General features: G+C 35.7%; 1 protein-coding gene across 1 annotated transcript in view; it reads left to right on the top strand.

Moving 5' to 3' along the window:
- Positions 1–24287, top strand: part of VPS13A (vacuolar protein sorting 13 homolog A) — a 174329-nt gene that overhangs the window by 18103 nt on the left and 131939 nt on the right. Inside the window, exons 6-19 of the mRNA XM_080912186.1 lie at positions 2247–2356; positions 3816–3875; positions 5735–5794; positions 6000–6080; positions 6352–6409; positions 10932–11059; positions 11242–11348; positions 13443–13614; positions 14962–15024; positions 15478–15607; positions 16760–16854; positions 17128–17270; positions 21593–21779; positions 21864–21978. Coding sequence (XP_080768312.1) covers positions 2247–2356; positions 3816–3875; positions 5735–5794; positions 6000–6080; positions 6352–6409; positions 10932–11059; positions 11242–11348; positions 13443–13614; positions 14962–15024; positions 15478–15607; positions 16760–16854; positions 17128–17270; positions 21593–21779; positions 21864–21978 — 1509 coding nt within the window. The remainder of the gene's footprint in view (positions 1–2246; positions 2357–3815; positions 3876–5734; positions 5795–5999; positions 6081–6351; positions 6410–10931; positions 11060–11241; positions 11349–13442; positions 13615–14961; positions 15025–15477; positions 15608–16759; positions 16855–17127; positions 17271–21592; positions 21780–21863; positions 21979–24287) is intronic.

The raw sequence follows: 24287 nt of genomic DNA on the forward strand, positions 1-24287 counted from the left end.
AAGTTCTCAGCATTAGGGTAACAGTTAAATATTTTAGGATTCGAATGATGTTTCCTGCAGCAACATGACAAGATGAGAAGAGAAATAATTCTAGGATTAAGGTTTAAGGAAAACCTGCCACCTAGTGATTGTACAGAGGAAGACAACATGAAAGAATATCAAAGGATGGCAGAAATAGAAGCAAAATGGAAGATTATGGTTGCCTGGGCAAGGAGCCGTATCAAGAATTAAATACTATCCCAGATCCTGATGGGATATCAGCTAATATAAGAATTATATGATTTTTGACATCTGGGTCATGCGTTACCTTAAAAATGGTTGGGATCAGGTGCTGATGACAGAGCTGTAGATTGCAGTCCATGCACAGGTGAGGACAGGTAAAGGCTAGAGTCTGATTGGCAGTGGGAAGAAGGGGGCTGAGAGTTTTAGAGACTGGACAGAGAGGGACAGAGAGACAGAAGAGAAAAGGGCAGAGAAAGATGTAGAAGATGAACCTGGATCCACGTGACTTGAAGTTGCCACAGGTAGCCATGAATCTCATAGAAGAGCATAATATAGGGCAGTTTGCCCAATCTAAGTGGGCAGCTTGTGAGTGGAGAATTTACTGTTAAAAATCTGACTAGTAGTTTTTAAGCCTCTGGAGTTTTGATTTTACTGAGTTGTGTGTGTGTGTGTGTGTGTGTGTGTGTGTGTGTGTGTGTGTGTGTGTAAGAGAGAGAGGTGGTTGGGGGGAGGAAGGGGGGAGACAGCTAGCCATAGGGGGCAGATGACTGGGAATGTGAGTAAGGTTTCCTGGCAAGCAAATCTGAACTGCAGAACTGCACTGCTGGAATTTGGGTTGACCACCCCATGGGGATAGCCATGGCGGGAGGGGGGGGCGGGGGGGCACCAAGGCTGGAGAGTAGCTAGAGCTAGCATTTTTTTTTTAATTGGGGTATTTTTGTAGTTTACATTTCAAATATTATCCCCTTTTCTTGCTTTTCCTTCTGGGAACCCCCGTCCCCTCCCCTTCCCCTTGCTTCCATGAAGGAGCTTCTCCACCCACTCACCCACTATAACTTCACCACCCTGGCATACCCCTACACTGGGGCATCAGGCCTTCACAGGACCAAGGGCCTCTTCTCCCACTGATGCCTGACAAGGCCATCCTCTGCTACATATGCAGCTGGAGCCATGGGTCCCTCCATGTGTACTCTTCGGTTGATGGTTTAGTCCCTGGGGGGTCTGGTTGGTTGATATTGTTGTTCTTTCTATGGGGTTGCAAACCCCTTCAGCTCCTTCAGTTCTTTCTCTTACTACTCCTCTGGGGACCCTGTTCTCAGTTACCTTCCTATAGCTTTATTTCCAAATTTAAAGGCAAAGTGTGCCAGAAATAGAGAGCTGTGGGAGTGTTTTTGAGCCTTTGAAAGAATGGATGATATTATACAGTTCTCATGTATGAAATTCTCAAATAAATAAGTATATAAAACAAGGACTTTTAACATTATTTCCACACCTCCCTACCCTCCTCAGCTGCTCCTATATCCCTTATTTCTCTCAAATATATGACAACTAAAATAATAATAATAATAAATTTAAACCATTTAAAATTTTTACATATTTCTTAATATACTATATGATATAAAATATTTATAAATTTAATATAATAAATATAATTTAATAAATTATTAAGAATAATTCTTATGTGTGTGCACATATACAATGTATGCATAAATGCAACCTGCTCAATCTATTTAAAGTTGCTCTGATAGACGTGTTCAGGACTGACATCTTGGGATTGGATAACCTTTCATGAGGCTTTCCCCAGGAAAACACTGATTTTTCCCTTTTCTAAGCAGTCATTAGTTGTCTGTAGGTCTTGATGTAGGGGTGGGGCCTTCTGAGTTTCCCCATCCATGTTGGCATGTCAACTGATGCTGTTATTGTGTAGGATTTTCTTAATGTAATCATATTGTTACGATTTTATGGTTGGGTTTCCTGACATTTATATATAGCAGGTTATAAAATTAATACCAATGAATTTAACATAGTTGGCTGTACTCTAACGAGACAAGAAACTAGCTTTTAAATATTTTGCATTTAGTTGCTTTTGAAAGACTTTTGATAGAAAATATTTTGAAAATCTCAAGTCATCTATTTAAAGTGTTTTCAGTTTTCTTTAACAAGGCAATATATTACTTTGGTATATGAATAATTATAGGGTTTGTGCTTCAGTCAATTTAAAAAAGGAATATTTGCAATTTTAGAAAAACCTCAGGAGGAGAAACAGGACACCTTTGCAGAAAAGTTAGTTACTCAAATCATAAAGAACCTTCAAGTGCAAATTTCCAATATCCATGTTCGTTATGAAGATGATGTAAGTATTTTATCCTCATGCATCTATTTGACTGTGTGGATTTTGCTCTGTAGTGGGCAGCTTAGTAAGTGCTGGGAGGGGAGTGACACAGAGAAAACGGCCATGCGATCTTTTCATTTCACTGCCGCATTTTCCGTGAGCACCTAACTAGATTTTGCTAAGCTGTTTGAAGGCAGTATCTTGGCAGTTAATAAATTCCATAGATTTTTACTGCTGGCAAAGAACTTAAGAATAACTAGAGCTAACTTAATTTCTGCTCTTCAGTAGTTTATTGTTTTCATAAGGACATATTTAGTTGCTGTTCTAGTTTTTTGTTTTTTTTGTTTTTTGATTTTTTTGGCTGTGATAAAATATTCTGACAAACTCATCTTCCCCCCACTTCGTTTTTTTTTCTTTATCGATTGATTTACTTTACATACGGATTGCAACTCCCTTCCCTCTTCTGTTCCCAGTCCTACCCTTACAAATTCCTCCCCTCACTACCTCCTCTTTTAGGAAGTCTCTTTGGGTTCAAACATTTTTTTTTAACAATTCAATCTTAGCAAAAAGTTGGATTTTTACAGTGTGTGTGTGTGTGTGTGTGTATTTGCATGTACTTTTCTTCTTTCCCCTTTTAAAATAAAATTATACTTATAATTTTCTTATATAATTATAATTTATTCTATCTGATATAATATAAATTCTTATAATTTCTTATATCTTAAAATATAATTATTCTTATAACACAAGTTTCATGAACTAATACTGTCTCTTTTTGAGAGACACTCAACAGCTATGGTTGTGAGAGAGTTTCCATATGCTTGCAGTTTAAATGACAGAAGAGCCTGAGAACGGAACAAAACAAAATCTAGTAAATGCATGGAAAGACCTAGTCGATTTAAAAATGCTCGAAGTAGTATGTCTAGGAGTCTAAAGTTTTCACTGTTATTTCACTTCAAAAGTGCATAGAGATTGATATTTCAAAGCATGTTACTGCAGAATTTATGTGCAAATAGAGTATTTTTTTTCTTTCTGGCAAAAGTTGGGGCTGAAAACAGTGGCTGTCTCAACTGTTAAGTTTCAGTCCATCCCAGGAATGGGCAGGAGCTTCTGAACTGTGCCCATGCAGGGGAAATAAATGGTGATTTCCTACCTTGGTTTGCCTAGTTGAGATCAGGGCCTTGCATTTTGCCTGATTTGTTCTTCAGGAGAATAAAAGCTATAAAGAGGAGCCTGGAGTAAAGGACTGTCCAAAGGTTCAGGTTCTAAAGCAAAGCAGGCTTGCTTTTGCCTCTGCCACCTGACTTTGTCTACTTGGTGACATACAACTCTGATTTTAGAAAAAAAAATAGAGCAGAATTGTCATGAAAAATAATGTTTTTGAATATTTGAAATATTCCTCAGGTATTTTACTGTTTCTATGAAGTGATTTATGTTCAATTGATGAACCAACTAAGTAATTTACTTTGTTTTTCTTCAGATCACAAATCGAGACAAATCACTCTCTTTTGGTATTTCCCTTCAAAATCTCAGCCTTCAGGTACTTGGTTCAAAAAGAAAATGTAACTTTTAAATTGTGTAGTTTAATTAGAGATATGTTTCTGTCAGTATCAGAAGTATGCCAGGTTGTGTTTAGTTGGCTATGTAGGATGGTCTAGGAAGACATCAAACTTGACTGGAATTGAGGAGTAAGTATGTGCTCATTTCCAAAACTATCCATTTAGCTTTTTAAGTTGATACAGGTGTTTTATATGGTTCTTCTGTAAGTTACCTTTTTATTCACTTTTATCTTTGTAACTACGTATAATACAATTCAGATGTATTCCAGTTCAGTGTTGCATCTTCTGTTTGCTTTTTTGTATAGTTTTTGTTTCTTTTGGAGGTTCTTGCTTGTTTGTTTGGTTTTTTTAAAACATGGTTCTGCAGGTAAAAAAGAAAAGGTCAGGGGTCTGGGGCAGACCCAGATATTACTAGCTAACAGTGGATGGTGTCTGTTGTCAGTGCTGCTGACAGATTGAAAAATATAGAAAATTACTATTTATATTTAGTAATATGGAAATTATTGCTACAATAAAAACAGAAGTTTTATTTATTGAATAATATTTTCCATTTATTTGTGTGCGCCTGAGTTTATTTATGTGCACCACATGCACAGGAGCCCACAGAAGTTGGGTGGGGGATATTGGATTTCGTGGAACTGGAGGAACAGGTGATTGATTGTGAGTCACAATGTCAGTGCTGGGAACTGAACCCTGGTCCTCTGCAACGGTCATACCCCAGACAGTGCCTTTAATTATTAACTTTGGAGGTACCTGAACCTTGTCTGGCATATGAGACTTAAACAGTTACAGATACTCTTGGCTTGGCATCCTGATATATGTTTACTTGTATGTTTATTATTATATGGGGCTTAGCATGTTAGATAAGCAGTCTACCAACAAGCCACTTCTTTAGTGTGAAATCTACGCTCTAAAAGTCACCCTCAGTGATCATAATTCATGCTTAAGTTTGAGATCCATTCTTCTGGTTAGTTCTTCACAGAGCAGTGGGACCATCTCTCTAATATCAAGGATCTGGCAAGGTGTTCTCTGGCAGTCTGGAAGCTGAAGTAGATCATGAGCTCAAGGACATCTGGGCTCCATAACCAGACTCTGCTTTAAAAGAAAAAAATCATATACAAATAAAGATTCGACTGCTGTATTTCCCATTTCTAAAAATTTTAAATGTTTTGGGTTGAACCTGGGGCCTTCTGCAGCATTTCTTGATAAGTATTCTTCAGTGTGCACCTGGCCTTGTCCTCGGTGACTTTGATTATTTTGAGTTGAAGATCTGTAATCTTGTCTTTATAGTGTGTATAAAACCTTTGAAATCAGACCCTAAGTAACATTTGGTTTTTTATTTTTTTTCTTCCTGTGTTTTATTCTCTGGACATGTCTTGGGCCTCTTTTAAAATATGAACAAAAACAAAAACAAGAAAACTCCAAACAAAAACCAGTCAATATGAAGCAAAGAAACAAAACTAAAACAAACAAGCTAACAGACCCTTTATTGTCTTGCTGTACAATAAGTAGTGCCTGTTGGTGGTGTATGAACTGTGCTGATTATAAAGCAACACGTGTTAGGTTAGTCATATCTGGCACACCTTTGAGTTCGATTTTTTTTGCCATGTTTTATCTGCTGTATATTAGGCCTCCAAAATGACCTGTTTGAAATTGCTCATTTCTGTTTATTTTTGACCAGTAAGTTCTTTGAAAGCAAAGGGTTAGTGTTAGTGGTCTGATATAGTATTTTTTACCAACTGATAGCTATGTTTCAGAGGCATTTTCATGTAAAATAGGTCTTAGGGTATGATAATGACCTGCTTAATTATATAATGTTCTTTTTCACTCCCCTCTTCAGACAACTGATCAATATTGGATTCCATGTTTACATGATGATACTGAAAAACTAGTTCGGAAGGTAAAATAAATTTTAACCATGGACTTGATAAAAGGGGTTTTTAGATAAATGATGATTTGTGTGCATATGTGGGTGTGTATGTATAAACGTGAGTTATGTCTATTTGCTTTACTTAGGATAGGACTCAATTACTTGACATCTGAGCATAGCAAAAATTAAAATTCTTTAAAAAAAGTAACAGACATAATACACTTTTTATTTTCAGCTAATCCGATTAGATAATCTCTTTGCTTACTGGAATGTGAACTCACGGATGTTTTATGTGAATGATTATAATGAATCATTGGTAAGTAAATATTAATGTGCATATTTGTTGTATTATATTTGTATAATGTTTGACTCATACCAATCCTAGATTTAGTATTTCTTCTAAACAAAATCCGGTAGGAGTTTTAGAAAGATAGTAATAATACATTGTTTAGCTAGTTAAGAATTTAATCTTGGTGAACTTTGAATTATTTTTCATTTGCTTTTAAATACTCTTATAGATAATATAAATTTGTAGGCTAAAGGCATATTTGCATAAATATAAATAGCAACTATTTGTTTTTTAATAGGAAGCCTTGAAAAATGGTATTGTCAATGAAAATATTCTTCCAGAAGGTTATGATTTTGGTAAGTTATAAGATAAAAGAAAAATACAATTAGAAAAATTAGTACAAACTATTATGTTAATTTTGTTGATATACTGGTTTATTTTATATTAAATTATCTTCTAGTTAAATATATGTATATGTATATATATATATACACACACATACTTTTCAACTTAATAAAATCAAAATATAATCTTTTCAACAAATTGTTGGAGATTTTGGTTACATTTCAAAACTAAGAGAAAACATCTAATACAAGAGAATGTTAATGAATTGAAATAAATCTTAATGACTTCAATATTGATTATAGTGATATTTATGAAGACATTTCAGAATCATAAGTACAGTTTAATATAGCTAGCTGGTATAGCTGTAGTTGTATTATAATCTTTTTATTCATAAAGTTTTCAAATATATATATATATATATATATATATATATATATATATTGTTTGTTTTGTTTTATGAGACAAAGTCTCATTCAGTAGCCCAGGCTTTTATCAAACTTACAGTAGTCTACCTGCCTAACCCAAATGCTGTAATTAAAGATATATCTCCCTTAAAAATGTACGTCTTTTATTGTTCAGTTATTTTGAGTGAACGTATATTACCACACTGGCCCCCACTGTATAGCACTGGCCATCCTGGAACTCACTGTATAGTTCAGAGTGATATCAAATGCACAGAGAAAAAAATATATCCTCCTGCCTCAGCCTACCAAGTGCTGGGTTTAAAGGCATGAGCCTTTGTATTTGACCTGTGTATTACTTTTGTAATGGTAAGATAATTACTAAAATATAGAGGAAAAATAATTTAAAAATATTTTTTATTTTTGAGAATACCCAATAAATGTCAACTAACTGTTCATGCTTAACTTAGTTCTTGAATTGGCTTCCTGACATTGTAAGGCATAGAAAATCATTCTTCAAAGGTTTGTTGGCATCTGTGAAAGTTTTCTTTATGTATTGCTATATTTTTGACAATCTTTTCATAATTTCCTTAAATGGTAGAAAAAAGGAATGGACCGCATATCTGAAGAAGACCCCTCTACTCATGAACATTGTTGAGGGTCAGAGTGTTTCTGTACTATTGTCTTAGCAAAACTGTCAAAAACTGACCTCTGTAACTAATGAGATTCATGGAACTGTATCTCCTGGCCTGTGCTCAGTGTAGGACTGTCTTAGCCAGGTCCTGGGGAGGTTACTGCTTCCTGGCTACTGTTAGCGCCTATGTAGTGGACAATGCTGATGTTGATGAAGTCTTTTTTGCAGCAAGAACCAGACACTGGAGAAGCCATCTTATATCAGAGCTAGGTGTTAGTGAACCTTCCTCTGTAGAAGCCTGTTAAATGAGCGTGCTGGCACCCGGCCGTGTAACTCCTGTTGATTCTTTTAATGTAACACTATGCTAGCTGGTAAAGGAAAAAATACTAAAATACTAATGGCCTAGAACTATTTTTTCTTTTTAAATAAGAATTGAAAAGTAAATTTGGTGTTCATAAGTTGTTAGCTTCATACCCATTTCTCCTTGCCTTCTACCTACTCTCCTTTTCTTTTCTTCTAGTTAATGGGATAAATATGACATTTTTATATCTTGAGCTAGGAATGATGCAGCAGAACATGAACATGTAATGATCAAGAGATTTGGGATGGTTTCTGGATTGATGTGGGAAAAGGGGCTGGTATCCATTACATAAATGGGAGAGAATTTTTAGGGACAGGACATAATCAGTTCATTTTATAAGACAGTTTAATTGTGAGAGAAAAATCTTGGTATTGACTAACTCAATAGGGATGGGATAGGAATTAGTGGAGTTTCTCTTCAGAGTATCTATACATGCATTTAAAAACATCTTAGTATTGAAGGCATCTAAAGCGAGAAGAGGCTACAAAATACTGGTATAGAAGAAGAGAATGGTCTGCATTTAGCAGTGTTCTGGAAGTATCGTTTATACTAGTAGAATTATCATCTCTTGGAAGCTTGTTAGAAGCCTGTCCAGGGCTTTTTTCTTCCAACTCTCTATTCAACAAATGTTGTTAGACTATTCAACAAATGGTGTTGGTCTAACTGGCACTCAGCATGTAGAAGAATGAAAATAGACCCTTTCTTATCTCCTTGTACAAAGCTCAAGTGTAAGTGGATCAAAGATCTCCACATTAAACCAGGTACACTGAAACTATTAGATGAGAAAGTCGGGAAAACCTTAGAACTCATAGGCACAGGAGAAAATTTCCTGAACAGAACACCAATGGCTCATGCTCTAAGGTCAAAGATTGACAAATGGGACTTAATGAGATTGCAAAGTTTCTGTAAGGCTAAAGACATTGTCAAGAAAACAAAACGGCCGCCAACAGAATGGGAAAAGATCTTTACCAACTCCACATCAGATAGAGGCCTAATATCCAAGGTATACAAAGAACTCAAAAAGCTAGACACCAGAGAATCAAACAACCCTAATAAAAAATGGGGTACAGACTTAAACAAAAAGTTCTCAATCGAGGAATATCGAATGGCTAAGAAACATCTAAGGCAGTGGTCAACATCCTTAGCCATCAGGGAAATGCAAATCAAAACAACCCTGAGATTCCACCTCACACAAGTCAGATTGGCCAAGATCCAAAACTCAGATGACAGCAGATGCTGGCGAGGTGGCGGAGCAAGAGAAACACTTCTCCCCTGTTGGTGGGGTTGTAAACTGATACAACCACTCTGGAAATCAGTCTGGCAATTCCTCAGAAAAAATGGACATAGTACTACCTGAAGATCCAGCTATTTCACTTCTGGGCATTTACCCCAGAGACGATCCAACATACAACAAAGATACATGCACCACAATGTTCATAGCACCTCTATTTATAATAGCCAGAAGCTGAAAAGAACCCAAATGTCCTTCAGTAGATGAATGGATACAAAAATTGTGGTACATTTATACAATGGAGTACTACTCAGCTATCAGAAACAATGACTTAATGAAATTCTTAAGAAAATGGATGCATCTAGAGAATATCATCCTGAGTGAGATAACCCAGTCACAAAAGAACAGACATAATATGCAGTCACTGATAATGGGATACTAACCCCAGAAAGCTCTGAACATCCCAGAAACAACTCACAGACTGTGTGAAGTTCAAGAAAAAAAAAAAAAAGAATATATTTTAATTAAAATAGAACTGTATCACATTCCCCTTTCCTTCCTACAGCCCCTCCCAGTCTCTCTCCTATCTCCTCAAATTAATAACCTCTTTTCATATATTTTTGTTACATATATACATATGTGTATGTATATGTACCCACAAATACTTAATTACAACCTTAAAAAATATTCGAAAAAAATAAATAATAATTAAAAACAAAAAAACAAAACAAAAAAAAGAAACCAAAAGAAGAAAAAAGTAACTTTTAATAAAAATAAATAAGTAAAAAAAAAAAAAAAAGATAACAGGCAAGAGGAGGATTGGAGAAGTGGGGAAAGGATTGTTGCTGGGCAGGAAGTTACTTTAAGGCAAAGAGATCTGGTGTGCTCCTGCCCAGTAAACTGATTAGGTAACTGTGTATTTCAGAAAGCTAGGAAGAGAGGCTAGAGAAATGGCTTAGGGGGTTAAGGTGTTTGCTGCTTAGCCATGAGGACTAGAGTTTCAATTCTAGTACCCATGCGCAACTCACAAACGTCTGTAACTCCATTTTCAAGGGGTCTGATAGGCTCACCTTAGCCTCTCTGAGCATTTTCCAAACCCCCAAATAATTTTTTAAGTGAGAAAAAATTGATTGAATTTTTATCATAAAAAATGATGAAAAATTAACTGAATATATTTGAACTGATATTAACTAGTTATATATTAATATAATTATGCCAGTATAGAATTACAAAGTATACATGTCAAAATAGTACACATTAATATGTGTAACTTTTATGTTTGCTTCTATTAAAAACGAGGAAGAAATAAAATGAGCTTTAATTTTAGCAAGGTAAGACTAAATTGGAACTGAGTATATAAGTCGAAGATGAAGGGTCAAAGTGAGGAGGCAAATCAGTGATGCATAGATTCGTAATGTTCAAGTATGGATTTATATTCAAACAGTATTCATGTTTAATTACAAAAGATGTGCTGGGGCGGTTAAAACAGAACATTTTTTTTTTGTACGTCTTAGATTATGAATCGGTTTTGGGCCTTGTCTAGATTACACCTTTGCTGCTCTCCTGCATACACTGTCACGGTTGGTGCTATCATTTGATCTGGACTGGTATCCTGCACACGTTTGTGCAAATTGAAAGGAAGAGTAGGAGTTTACAGAGAGATTATCATAAAGTAGAATCAGTGATAAATATAATCTTAGCATTTCTAATATTCTCTAAATTAATTCTAGAGCTAAAATGCCTTTGCGTCAACTAACTTGCAAAGAGTTTGTCTAAGCAAAGTAGTGTGGGCAGTGGGGCTGAAGAAGTTATGCTAGAGGTGCAAAGGTTTTTATTGTTGATCTATTAAGTGCTTGAGGAGGTTTTACAAAGAACTCTGATTGTTTTCAATTTGTGTTATTTTCAGTTTTTCGACCTATATCTGCTAATGCCAAACTTCAGATGAATCGACGATCAGATTTTGACTTTTCTGACCCCAAAATAAACCTGGATATTGAGTTACATAACATAGTAATGGAGTTTAATAAACCACAGGTGATTTTCTTTGATGACATTTAGATTGAGTTATTGTTTTGTAAAAGCAATGTTAAGATTTAAGTGTTTTCTGAAATTCATACTTTCATAATGTTTCCTTAAAACTCAATAATTTAACTTTCGCCTTCAGTAGCTGAGCAGGAACCCAGAACGATTTAAGAGCTTTAACTGTCTTTTCCTAGTATTTCAGTCTCATGGAGCTTCTCGAGTCCGTTGACATGATGACACAAAACCTGCCATACAGGAAGTTCAAGCCCAGCGTGCCTCTCCACCTCCATGCCAAAGAGTGGTGAGCGCTTGGGTCGTGTTCATTATTTCTAACATTTCTAATATTTAAAAATGTATAAGAGTGAAATTTACCGTGCGTTTTAAAGCTATTCTAGGAGTTGGTGCAAACTGATTTGGGGCTAGAAATATATGTAGGTTATGTGTTTATGAATTGATTCAAGAAATTCTTCAAAATGGAATTCACAACTAGAAATCTTCAAGTACTGTACTTTGATGTACTGTAGACGGATCAGTATAGTGCTCCCGCTCCAAATTCCTGTTTGTTTTTTATTTTTTTCCAGACTTCCCTGTTTGACACTTTAGACCTGTATTAACTCAGCTTGAATTTTAGTACCTAAAATGCATCTGGGAGTCTTATCTGTGTAATTTCATTTTTTAATTTTCAAAATTTTATTTTTTTTAAGTTATAGTTCAATTTCTAGAACTTTTAGCCCCCTTTAGGTAACTTTTTTTATAATTATTGACAAAATTTTTCCTTATGACTTAACTTATACAGTTTTTTTAACAACATGGACTGTTTGGTTTATTTTTATGTTGTAAGAGATAGTAATAATCAGTGGAATTTATTTTTTTATTTTTATTTTTCTGAGACTCATGAAATCTTATAACTTTAATGCCTTATACAATCCAAATTAAAAAGCAGATTACATACTTCCAATATACAATGGCAGAAGATATACATCACCATCCCAAGGGGTGGAAAAGGAACGTTGTGAGGAAATATTAGACCAAAGCAAGAATAAAAACCAACTGGATGAACTGTTGTATCTCCATGTCTGATGTCAAAGCACTCCTCAGATTTTTCAATTCCGTTCAGTTTGGGTAACTGCAACACATTTCTTTTCTTTAGGTTCTTTCCATACCCTGTTAGCAGCTCTCTTTGATGGGTTCATCATAGATCTGGCATCTCCAACATTTTGGGGTCTCCAAGGCAAAATCGGCTTCACATTCACAATATCACAAAATAGACTCTTTGGCTTCACTCAGGGACACCCCTGACACACATTTGGAGAGAGATTCTTTTTTTTTTTTTTTTTTTTTTTTTTTTTTTAGGGAAAATTATATTTTATTTCTTGAATGATCTCACACAAACAACTTTGAACACATCCCAATTATGAAGTGGAGTTTCCTCTGTAATAAAAGGTCTGGTCTTGTATTTAGCCTCAATATGGAACTACAACATGTTCTCAGAACCCAACAAATGCATCCTGTCACAGACCTTGTCAGTGACTACACAATTCATGGCATTCATCTTTATGTTTCACTTACTTGCAGATGACTCATAACCTAATACTGAACATGTCTGCTGAAAATACAGACACTTTCTCACTTAGCTAAAAATCACATTTTCACTTGGTCAGAGACATGTACATATTGATGCATGGCCATTTTTGAGTTTTCATTAATTTAACATAGAAACCATTTGCTTGTTTAGACTATAGTTCAAATATCTTCTTTGTTTTGCTTTTTGGATTTTATTTTTATTTTTTTACATTAATTTCCACTGTGTATTATACATTTATATGTGTTCTTTATCTCAGTAGTGATTTTTAATTTTCTTTTTTTTTTAAACTTTAGTTTTGTCAGTGCTTGGGTTTTTTTTTTTTTTTAAGGTTTGATACTCTGCATTAAGGTCTTACTAGTTACAATGAGCAAAAAGTACATGTAAAACAGGATGTAACCCGGAATTAGTCAACGTTTTCTTGGTGTGTAAGGATTGAGCAAAATTTTTTTTTTGTTTGTTTTGTTTTCTTTTCTTTTTTTCTTGAGCTTCACACAGTCTGTGAGTTGTTTCTGGGGCAGTCCGAGCCTCTGGGTTTAGCATCCCACTATCAGTGACTGCATATTATGTCTGTTTTTTTGTGACTGGGTTATCTCACTCAGGATGATATTCTCTAGATGCATCCATTTTCTTAAGAATTTGGTTAAGTCATTGTTTCTGATAGAATCAGTGGAATTTATAATAGAATGTTTAGATAGGCTACTGTTTCACAGTCTTCTTACTGTAGTTACTATTCATGTTAGAGAAAAATTAAATTGTTTTGGTATTGTTGATCTATGTGTAAGTATGGGGTTTCTCTCTCTTTTTAACTAGGTGGGCTTATGCTATACATAGTATCCTTGAAGTAAATGTTTGTCCCAGTTTACGGATGTGGTCATGGGAACATATTAGAAACCATAGAAACAAAATGAAACGATACAAAGAATTTTATAAGAAAAAGTTAACAAATAAAAAGCCATCTCCTGAAATCCTCATGTCTTTGGAGGTTAGTATTCTAAAACAATCATTGATTATTTTACTGCGCATAATTTTTCCTTAGTCTGTCTGTCTTTGTTTCTTTGTTTCCTTTTTTTAAAGCATTTATTTGTGTTTGTATGTGCATTTTCACTGTGGTCCATGTCAGAGGACAACTTGGAGTGTGCTTTCCCTCCTGCCATGTAAGTTAAGGGATCAGTAAAGTCAGGTGTAGCAAGCACTGAGCTGCTGAGCCCTCTCCATGACCTTCTTCCCAGTTTTTAGTGACGGCTACTTTTTATTTACTCTGCTTTTTACTGACCATGCTCTGTCTCTCCTATTTGGATATTTTTGTCCTCTTACTACTTTAGTCATGTAATAAAAGGCCTGATGAAATCTTCCAGTGAACTTTTAAAATTTAAATTATTTTCAGGTAAAAGAATTTTGGATTCACATACATCGTAACGTGATTCTTCATCTTTTGTCTCAGAAGCAATTGCTCTATCACTTTTAATCATCTTTGTTGGTATCCAGAAGATCTTTCTGCTCTTGTCTCCCTGTGCACTAGTTGGTTCTTATGTGTAAGCCCTTCTCATCTATGTGCTGTGCATCCCTGCACGGCTGCCGCCTGTTCTCTCACTGCAGTTCTCCCCGGCCCTCATCCTTACAGGGCTTCCTTCATTTTCTACATGCAGACCGCTTGTGTCTTATAGTGTGGTAGCTATAGACTTTATCAGCAACATATTTAACTGTCTTAAATTATATAATACTCTTGTATTACTCTTGACTTTGAGCCTTAGTAAGGACCTTTTCTTTTAGCCAAAGTACAGTTTGGATGGACATGAGGGAACTAGTTTCTTGAAAGAGGTGCAGCCATTCTGAGTTTAGATGGATTTCTAGTGGAAAGTTCTACAGAGATTGAATTTTTACACTTTTTTTTCATTTTTAACATAATTGACTTTCTGAAGACTAGGAGCAATGAGGAAATCTCCCCTGGAATCCCCTATCCCATTTCCCCCTCTCCCTGCCTCTATGAGAATGCTCCCCCACCCACTCCCTCCCATCTCCCCACCCTGGCATTCTGCTGTACTGGGACATCAAGCCTTCACTGAACCAAGGGCCTCTCCCCTCATTGATGCCCCATAAGGCCATCTCTGCCACATGTGCAGCTGGAGCCATGGGTCTCTTCATGTGTGCTCTTTGGTTGGTGCTTTAGTCTCTGGGAGTTCTCGGGGGTCTGGTTGGTTGATATTGCTGTTCTTCCCGTGGCTTTTTATTTTCTGTTTCCCACTGTCTTTCTCCAGTGTAATAGCTTATATTCTAAAGTTGAATATGTAAAATTAATATAGAGTTAACATACTTTCCCCTGTATTTTCAGGAGTTGGAGAAAACCTTGGATGTTTTTAATATAACCATAGCTAGACAACAAGCAGAAGTTGAGGTAATTTCAGATTATCATTAAATTAATAAAAATAAATCAAATGTATTGATATAACAGTTAATGCTATATCATTATTATGCAAAACAGTTTTCTAAATAGCTCAGATTTGTTTTTTGTGTGTTAAGAAAACATTCTATAAGTTTTTGTAGCAGTTTGTAAAATAAGACAAAAATTGCTTTTATGTAATTGGGCTTATAAAACTTGAGAGTTCATCTGTATGTGCAAAGCTAATTTTACCTGTCTGCAGTTTCTGTGTCTTGTTAGCCACACGGAGAATCATGTATTATCCCAAAGCGTTGTTTGGTAAATGTTACAGCTACTGTATTATATTGTTAGTATGTACGTTTATTTATATTTATCCAGCTCAAAGTAGATCCATTTTGAAAATATCCTGCTTCCATTTCTTTTGATTGTTAAAGCAAGGATGATTGTTGGAAAATTCTCTTATTTTAGGTAAAGAAAGCTGGATATAAGATTTACAAAGAAGGAGTAAAAGATCCGGAAGATAATGCAGGATGGTTTAGCTGGTTGTGGACTTGGTCAGAATCTAATGCTAATCAACAACAAGACGTTAAACCTGGGAGTATGTTCATTTCATTTTACATCAGTATAGTTAATCAGCTGTTGACATAAAGTTTTTCAAAGAGTTTTCTAATTAAAACAGATATGTAAATATGTATTCATAATGATAAATTGTTAATTATAAAATTACTAGTGTTTTTAAATACATGTTCAGGAACGGTGGAAACCCTCCTGACGCTGCAGAAGAGCTGTACACTGACTGGGTGCACTCAGTGCTGCACAGGCAGTGGAGTGGAAGTGAATACAAACTGCACGTGCTCTAAGCCACTGGAAAGCTTTCTTGAATTGTTTCTTGGGAAGATTTTTTCCTTCCTCTCTTTTTGGGACTTGTGTGTGTACTTGCTGTGGAGTAAGCCCAGTGCCTTGCTTATCCTCTGGCATACAGTGTACTCAACTCCTTAACCATTTTAAATAAACAGGTTTTGGTTTTTGCTGTGAGGTCTTTTTTTCGTTGCTGCAGCTGAGTTTAATCAACCTGTCTTTCTGACTCAGATTCTGGATAGTTGGGATTACAGACAATATGGTTTTTATTCAGATATTGCTTTTATTGGGGACTTAGATATGATCCACCTTGGATATGATACATCTTGGACTTATCTCTTGTTGGCAGCATGATTATGTTAGGTGTGCTAATTCTATTTTATCCACCTGTAAATCCAAAGAAAATTAAGATAGTATATTTACTACTTTATATTGATTAATTCATTACCAGTAAGTTTTTGTTTAAAACAGACACTGAAAAAAATTGTATCATCAAAGTTTTGATTAGTAACTTCAGAATCAGTTTTGAAACTGCCAACATAAATATATAATAATTACTTATAAAAGGTATTGTAATAACAATAAAATTTGTGGGCCAGCAAGATGTCTGAGTAGTTATTGTGTTCGTTTCTAAATATGGTGATCTGAATTTGATCCTTAGGTCCCACACAATAGGAGAGAATCAACTCCTTAAAATTTTTCTCTGACCCTCACACACACTCTGGTTAACACACACACACACACACACACACACACACACACACACACACACACACACTCACACACACTAAAATAAAGCAAATCTAAAATCTATTTATTTCTGATGCTAGGTGAGTAATGTTTGTTCTATATTGTTAGTGTAAGGCCATAAAGCAGTTATTTGTGATTTTAGTTCTTGAAGAAATGCTGACACCTGAAGAAAAAACATTACTTTATGAAGCAATTGGCTATAGTGAAACAGCAGTTGATCCAACCTTACCAAAAACAGTAAGATATTTTTCTTGCTTTATATCTTTTAATGTTAGATGTGCCTACTCTAATTTTTCCGGAAATTATATGTTGCTAACTTTTTTCTGTGATCTTGGTATTTATAAATACACTGTTTATCTTAATATCCAAACTATAAACAGAATTGTTATTTTAGTGACTGTTTTGTTGGTAGATGAAGGCTTACTTTTGGGTTTGGGAACACAAGAATTACACAAATAAGGTTGTTTTGTTTATAAATCTCTCTTCTTCTTCCCATCTCTAATTGTCTAGTTTGAAGCCTTGAAGTTTTTTGTTCACTTGAAAAGTATGTCTATTGTTCTAAGAGAAAATCACCAAAAGCCGGAGCTATTAAATGTTGTAGTAGAAGGACTTAGCACTTCAATTGTGCAAAGACCAGGGGCACAAGCCATAAAGTAAGTACACATTTATTTTCTTTATAGGTTAAGTAGCTCTAATCTGAATGTGAAATCCAGAATTTTCAGATGTTTTGACTTTTGACAGGATAATTTCACATATGATTTGGTATGGTGTAAAAACACAGGCACACTAAAAGTATTGTATAAAATTACCTTTAGATTATAAATGCTAGGCATGTGTAAAATATAAATTTCATGTTTAGACCTAGTTCAAACTCAAAGAGATCACATCATCTATAGGCAAATATTAAAAGTTCCCACCAGATCTGGAATTTGGTTCTAAGCATTTTACATAGGGTGGACGAATACTCTGCCTATGTCGTGAGGAGCCCTTCTTCTAGTGTGGATCAGTTGATAGGTGACACAGTGGTTCTTTGGATAACCCAATTATGTCCTGTGCTCTTTTTAGCGACTGCAATGTAGTCAAAGACTCAGGCTGGAAGTGGAGCCTCATCCATGTCTTCATTCAGCTTATCAAGGTTTTCATTTGTGTGTGGTGCCATGAGCATCTGTGTTTGTTGAATATGGTTTTGGTGTTTAAAGAGAAAAAGTTGCCTTGTTTTGTTGGAGCACTTTTATTTTTGAAGGGTCATTTTAACCACATGAAAATTTAATTACAGGTTAGCACTGGGACATTTTGAATAGGATAAGACTCTATTATGTCAGTAATAGAGTTCTCAAACTGGTCAATAATTTTCTTTAAAAGTGGAACAATAATGAATATATAGTAGGGAGTGCTGGGAAATAGCTTTGTTGACAAAGTGCCTCTGCACAAACATGAGGTCCTGAGTTTGATTCCTAGAACCCATGTTAAAAGGTGGGTGTGGGAGGGAGCAGCAGCCTATAATACCTGCGCTGGGACAGTGTACACAGGAAAATCTTTGAAGCTCACTGTCCAGCCAGTCCAGTTGAATTGGTTAGCTCTATGTGCCTATGAGAGATGTCTCAAAAAATACCAAGAGGGACAGTGTTTCATCTCTGCTTTAACTATCAGTGTAAGGTTGGAGTTTAGCTCTCAGACATTGTTGTCCTAAGTGCTGTGACTTGTGACTTAATGCACTCTCTGCGTGTTTAGGTGCTTAGACTTTTCTTCTGTGCTATGTAATGTTTTGGAATTGCTAATGTATTCTCTTCAATAGGAAGTAACATGTTGATAAAGCATAGAAGAACATTAAAGAAAAATTAAAAAGTTGTATTGCACCATGCAGAAAGAAAAAACAGATGTTGTCACACTTAGTACAACTCCAAGTACAGACTGACTTGAGTGGTGAAGGAATGAAGAAAATACAGAAAGACAGACATTCAGGCAGGCATACAGACAGACACAAGCTGGGCCTGGAGAACTGTGCTTTCTGGAGAAGAAACTGAAGAACCCCAGAAGCCCAGTGCATTTATTATACACAGTTTGAATAGAGATGCCAGGTTATGTGTAGCTTACCAAGGAGGCAGGCGTTGCAGTCTCTGTAGGCTACAAATGCAGTGGGAGAACATAAATACACTTTCAGCATCAGAACATGGAGCAGACAAAGACTTTGTCACCCCTCTGAGCCTCAATTCCTCCATATTCCTCAGGGCAGAGGGCAGTCATCTTTCTATTTTTCCAAGCAGCTGAGGCTAAACTCCATGGCATAGCTGGGTCATATCAACAACACACATTACTCAGATTGCTGATCTTCCTATGGAGTCACCCTTCTCAACTTCTTCCAGACTTTTCCTAATTCAACCACAGCAGTCCCTGACTTCAGTCCAGTGGTTGGATGTAAGTATCTGCATCTGTCCCAACTGTTTCTTGGACCTCTTGGTGGGCAGCCATGCTAGGCTCCTGTCTGTAAGCACACCATAGCATCAGTTATAGTGTTAGGCCTTGGAGCCTCTCCTTGAGATGGATCCTAAGTTTGGCTGGTCATGGAATCTCCTTTCCCCCAGTCTCTTCTCCACTTTTGTTCCTGCAGTTCTTTTAGACAGGATCAATTCTGGGTCAGAGTTTTTGACTAGGAAGACAACCCCATCCCTTTACTTGATGCCCTGTCTTCTACTGGAGGTGAACTCTACAAGTTCCCTCTCCCCACTGTAGGGCACTTCTAAGGTCCTTCCCTTTGAGAGTCCTGAGAGTCTCTCACCTCCCAGGTCTCTGGTACATTCTAGAGGATCTCCCCACCCCCACTCCCTGAGGTTGCATATTTCTATTCTTTCTGATGGCCATCAGGGCTCCTCTCCTGATTCTCTTCCTCACCCCACAATACCGGATTATGTTCCCTTTGTCTGTTTGTTCTCCCATCTTCTTTCCCTCCCAGGTCCCTCCCTCCCTCTGCTTCCTGTGATTGCTTTCTTCTTTCTTCCATGTGGGATTGAAGCATCCTTATTTGTGCTCTTTGCCTTGTTAACCTTTTTGACTTCTGAGGATTGTATCCTGAGTATTCTGTACATATTGGCTAATATCCACTTATTAGTGAGTACATACCATGCATGTCTTTTTGGGTCTGAGATAGCTCACTCAGGATGATATTTTCTTTTCTTTTTTTTTTAATTGAAGAGCTTTATTTTAAAAAACAAAGATAAATGTACAAATTATAAGCATTTTTGCATAAAAGTATACAAATACATTTTTGTCATTGCTTGGCTTTTTTTTTTTTTTTAAGGTTTGATAGTGTGCATTAGTATCTTACTAGTTACAGCGAGCCTAAACTACATGTAAAACAGGATGTAACCTAGAATTAGTCAAAGTTTTCTTGGTATGTAAGGAGTAAACATAATGTTTTTTTCTTTTCTTTTCTTTTTTTTTTTTTTTCTTTTCTTGAACTTTACACAGTCTGTGAGTTGTTTCTGGGGTGTTCAGAGCTTTCTGGGGTTAGTATCCCATTATCAATGACTGCATATTATGTCTGTTCTTTTGTGACTGGGTTATCTCACTCAGGATGATATTCTCTAGATGCATCCATTTTCTTAAGAATTTTGTTAGGTCATTGTTTCTGATAGCTGAATAGTACTCCATTGTGTAAATGTACCACAATTTTTGTATCCATTCATCTACTGAAGGACATCTGGGTTCTTTCCAGCTTCTGGCTATTATAAATAGAGGTGCTATGAACATTGTGGTGCATGTGTCTTTGTTGTATGTTGGAGCATCTCTGGGGTAAATGCCCAGAAGTGGAATAGCTGGGTCTTCAGGTAGTACTATGTCCAATTTTCTGAGGAATCGCCAGACTGATTTCCAGAGTGGTTGTACCAGTTTACAACTCCACCAACAGTGGAGAAGTGTTCCTCTTTCTCCACATCCTCGCCAGTATCTGCTGGTTTTGGACCTTTTATATGAGATCATCTAGTATGTGACCTTTACTGTCTCCCTCTTCTTTTTTTTACTTAGCATGATGTCTTAAGGTTAGGGTTAGAATGTAGAATGAATTTGTAATAATCTTTTATTGCCTGTATTCTATTATATAGCTGTACCTTATTATTTTGTGTGTCTATTCTTTAACTGACAGGTAATTGAATTGTTTCTATCATTTGACTACAATGAGTAAAGATATGAACATGGACAAATTTATTCTGTAGTAGTTTCAAATATTCTTTTCTTCATTTGTTGACCATTTTATGTTTATTCTTCTTTCTAATTAATAAGTCTTATTTTGAGTTAACAAGTTTGTATACATTTTTGATACATATGTTTTTTATATTCTCTCTGGTGGGGGATCAAATTCAGGGCTATATTTATGCCAGGCAAGTGTTTTACAACTAAACCATAGCTCCTCCTCCCTCCCAAGATTTATGTGGGTTTTGGGTTGTAGGGATTGAAGCCAAGACACTAAGCATCTTAGGCAGGTGCTGTAACCCCCCAGCTATACCCTTACCCTCACCGGTAAAATATTCTCACTTTTTTTCTATTCTGTACTTTTTTTTCTTTTCATTATGTCCTATGTAGCAAAAACATTTTACGTTTTGACCTACTTTGGTTTACTTAGACTTAGTTTATTGTATTTGCATTTTGGTGTATTCATGAAATTTTCCTTAAATAAAGGCAGAATGGATATCTTATATATTTCTATAAGCATTTTATAATGTTGCTTCTTTAAGTTTAGCTTGTTTGTCCCTTCAAGTAAAGATATCAAATGCCAGCTATCATAGATCTTTAATTTAAAACTTAAGATGAATATGACTCTTAATGAAATTATCTACTAAAAGTTATAGGAACTGTATATTTTCTTTTATATGAACTAAGTTATAGGAAATACAAAGAAAAATGCCTTTACTTTTTAAAATAGTTTTATAAGTTGACAAACTTTAAAATTATTTTGACTCCTAACTTTTGTCTTTTTATACAGATTTGAAACCAAAATTGATTCATTTCACATTACTGGCTTACCAGGTGATTTAAAAAAACCCTACCTACTGACTTCATTGGATGACACGTCACTCTTCCAGATTACATTTGAGACAAATCCTTTAGATGAAACTGTTGCTCAGCGGTGCATCATAGAGGCTGAGCCTTTAGAGATAATATACGATGCAGTAAGCATTTCCATATTCCTAACATTCAGTGTGCTTTTGTTTGCATTGAGTGCTGCTTCATGTTAGTGGTGCTTCTTTTAACAGAGGACAGTCAATAGTATAGTGGAGTTCTTCAGACCTCCCAAAGATGTCCATCTAGCCCAGCTCACTTCAGTAACTTTGACAAAACTTGAAGAATTTCGAGAGAAAACAGCAACAGGTAATTTGTGAATTAAATAACATATTAAAATTTTACTTTAAATGTGTTTCGAGACTGGATATAGTTGAGTAGAAAGTAATCCACTTCATTTTCCAGGTAGATATAAGAAAAATAATCTTTTTGTACTCAGAACTTAATTTATATAATCACATTTAAGTTAATTGAAAAATTTTCATTTAGGTTAGGAGACTTCTAGGTTTTATTCTTTTATAATGAACTCCAGAGTTTGGTAGATTAGGCTGAGGAGTCAAAGTTCCATCTTCTTGTGTTCTCAAATAGAATAAAAGATATTGTTATATGAAACCTCTGTTTGAGTTTAATACATTTTCATCTTTGTTATTATTTATTTGTGCTTATTCTTCTACTGTTAGCTACAGATTCCATTTATATTTCAAATTTCTGAGTTTGGTTCCAGCTCATGTACTGTGGAGTGTGCAGTAGAAGTCATGTACTGTGGAGTTCGCAGTAGAAGTCATGTATGTGTGGAGTGTGCAGTAGAAGTCATGTACTGTTGAGTGTGCCGTAGAAGTCATGTATGTGTGGAGTATGCCATAGAAGTCATGTATGTGTGGAGTGTGCAGTAGAAGTCATGTATGTGTGGAGTGTGCAGTAGAAGTCATGTATGTGTGGAGTGTGCAGTAGAAGTCATGTACTGTAGAGTGTGCAGTAGAAGTCATGTATGTGTGGAGTGTGCAGTAGAAGTCATGTATGTGTGGAGTGTGCAGTAGAAGTCATGTACTGTGGAGTTCGCAGTAGAAGTCATGTATGTGTGGAGTGTGCAGTAGAAGTCATGTACTGTGGAGTATGCAGTAGAAGTCATGCACTATGGTGTGTACAGTAGAAGTCATATATGTGTGGAGTGTGCAGAAGTCATGTACTATGGAGTGTGCAGTAGAAGTTATGTACTGTGGAGTATGCAGTAGAAGTCATGTACTGTGGAGTGTGCAGTAGAAGTCATGTACTGTGGAGTATGCAGTAGAAGTCATGTATGTGGAGTGTGCAGTAGAAGTCATGTATGTGGAGTCTGCAGTAGAAGTCATGTACTGTGGAGTATGCAGTAGAAGTCATGTACTGTGGAGTGTGTAGTAGAAGTCATGTACTGTGGAGTATGCAGTAGAAGTCATGTACTGTGGAGTGTGTAGTAGAAGTCATGTACTGTGGAGTGTGCAGTAGAAGTCATGTATGTGGAGTCTGCAGTAGAAGTCATGTACTGTGGAGTATGCAGTAGAAGTCATGTACTGTGGAGTATGCAGTAGAAGTCATGTATGTGTGGAGTGTGCAGTAGAAGTCATGTATGTGTGGAGTATGCAGTAGAAGTCATGTACTGTGGAGTGTGCAGTAGAAGTCATGTACTGTGGAGTGTGCAGTAGAAGTCATGTACTGTGGAGTGTGCAGTAGAAGTCATGTACTGTGGAGTGTGCAGTAGAAGTCATGTATGTGTGGAGTCTGCAGTAGAAGCCAAAGCAGAAGTAAAACTCAATAGCAAAGCTGCTCTCTCAACCATTCCCTCTTACTGTAGAGGGACAGAGAATCACAAAAAAATGTACGTGCATTGTATCTAAATTCAGTAGACAGTCAGATTTAGAATTTTATTCACCAAGACGACTGTATAAAAGTACTAAAACAGTATATGTCCACTATATGAAATTCAAATTTTGAAAATATCTAAGTAAGTATAAAAATATAATTAAATATTTTTATTTTAGAAAACTAAAATTAACTTATTTTGGAATGGACTGACAGCTCTTATCTGTTTAGTTTATTGTTTTCCCTTTCATTTTCTTTTTTTTTAATTATATTTTTTCTTTTTTTTATTTTTTGAATAACTATTTTTAAAAAAAAAGATAAATGAAAAAACTTTAAGGATTTTTGTATTAAAGTATATGAATACAATTTTGTCTTTGCTTGGCTTTTTTTGTTTCAAAGGTTTGATCGTGTGCATTAAGGTCTTACTAGTTACAATGAGCATAAAGTACATGTAAAAAAGTATGTAACCTGGAATTAGTCTATGTTTTCTTGTTGTGTAAGGATTGAGCATAATGGTTTTTTCTTTTCTTTTTTTTTCTTTAACTTCACACAGTCTGTGAGTTGTTTCTGGGGTGTTCAGAGCTTTCTGGGGTTAGTATTCAATTATCAGTGACTGCATATTATGTCTGTTCTTTTGTGACTGGGTTATCTCACTCAGGATGATATTCTCTAGATGCATCCATTTTCTTAAGAATTTCATAAAGTCATTGTTTCTGATAGCTGAGTAGTACTCCATTGTGTAAATGTACCACAATTTTTGTATCCATTCATCTACTGAAGGT

Source organism: Micromys minutus (assembly GCF_963924665.1).
Source record: "Micromys minutus genome assembly, chromosome: 2".
Lineage (NCBI taxonomy): Eukaryota > Metazoa > Chordata > Mammalia > Rodentia > Muridae > Micromys > Micromys minutus.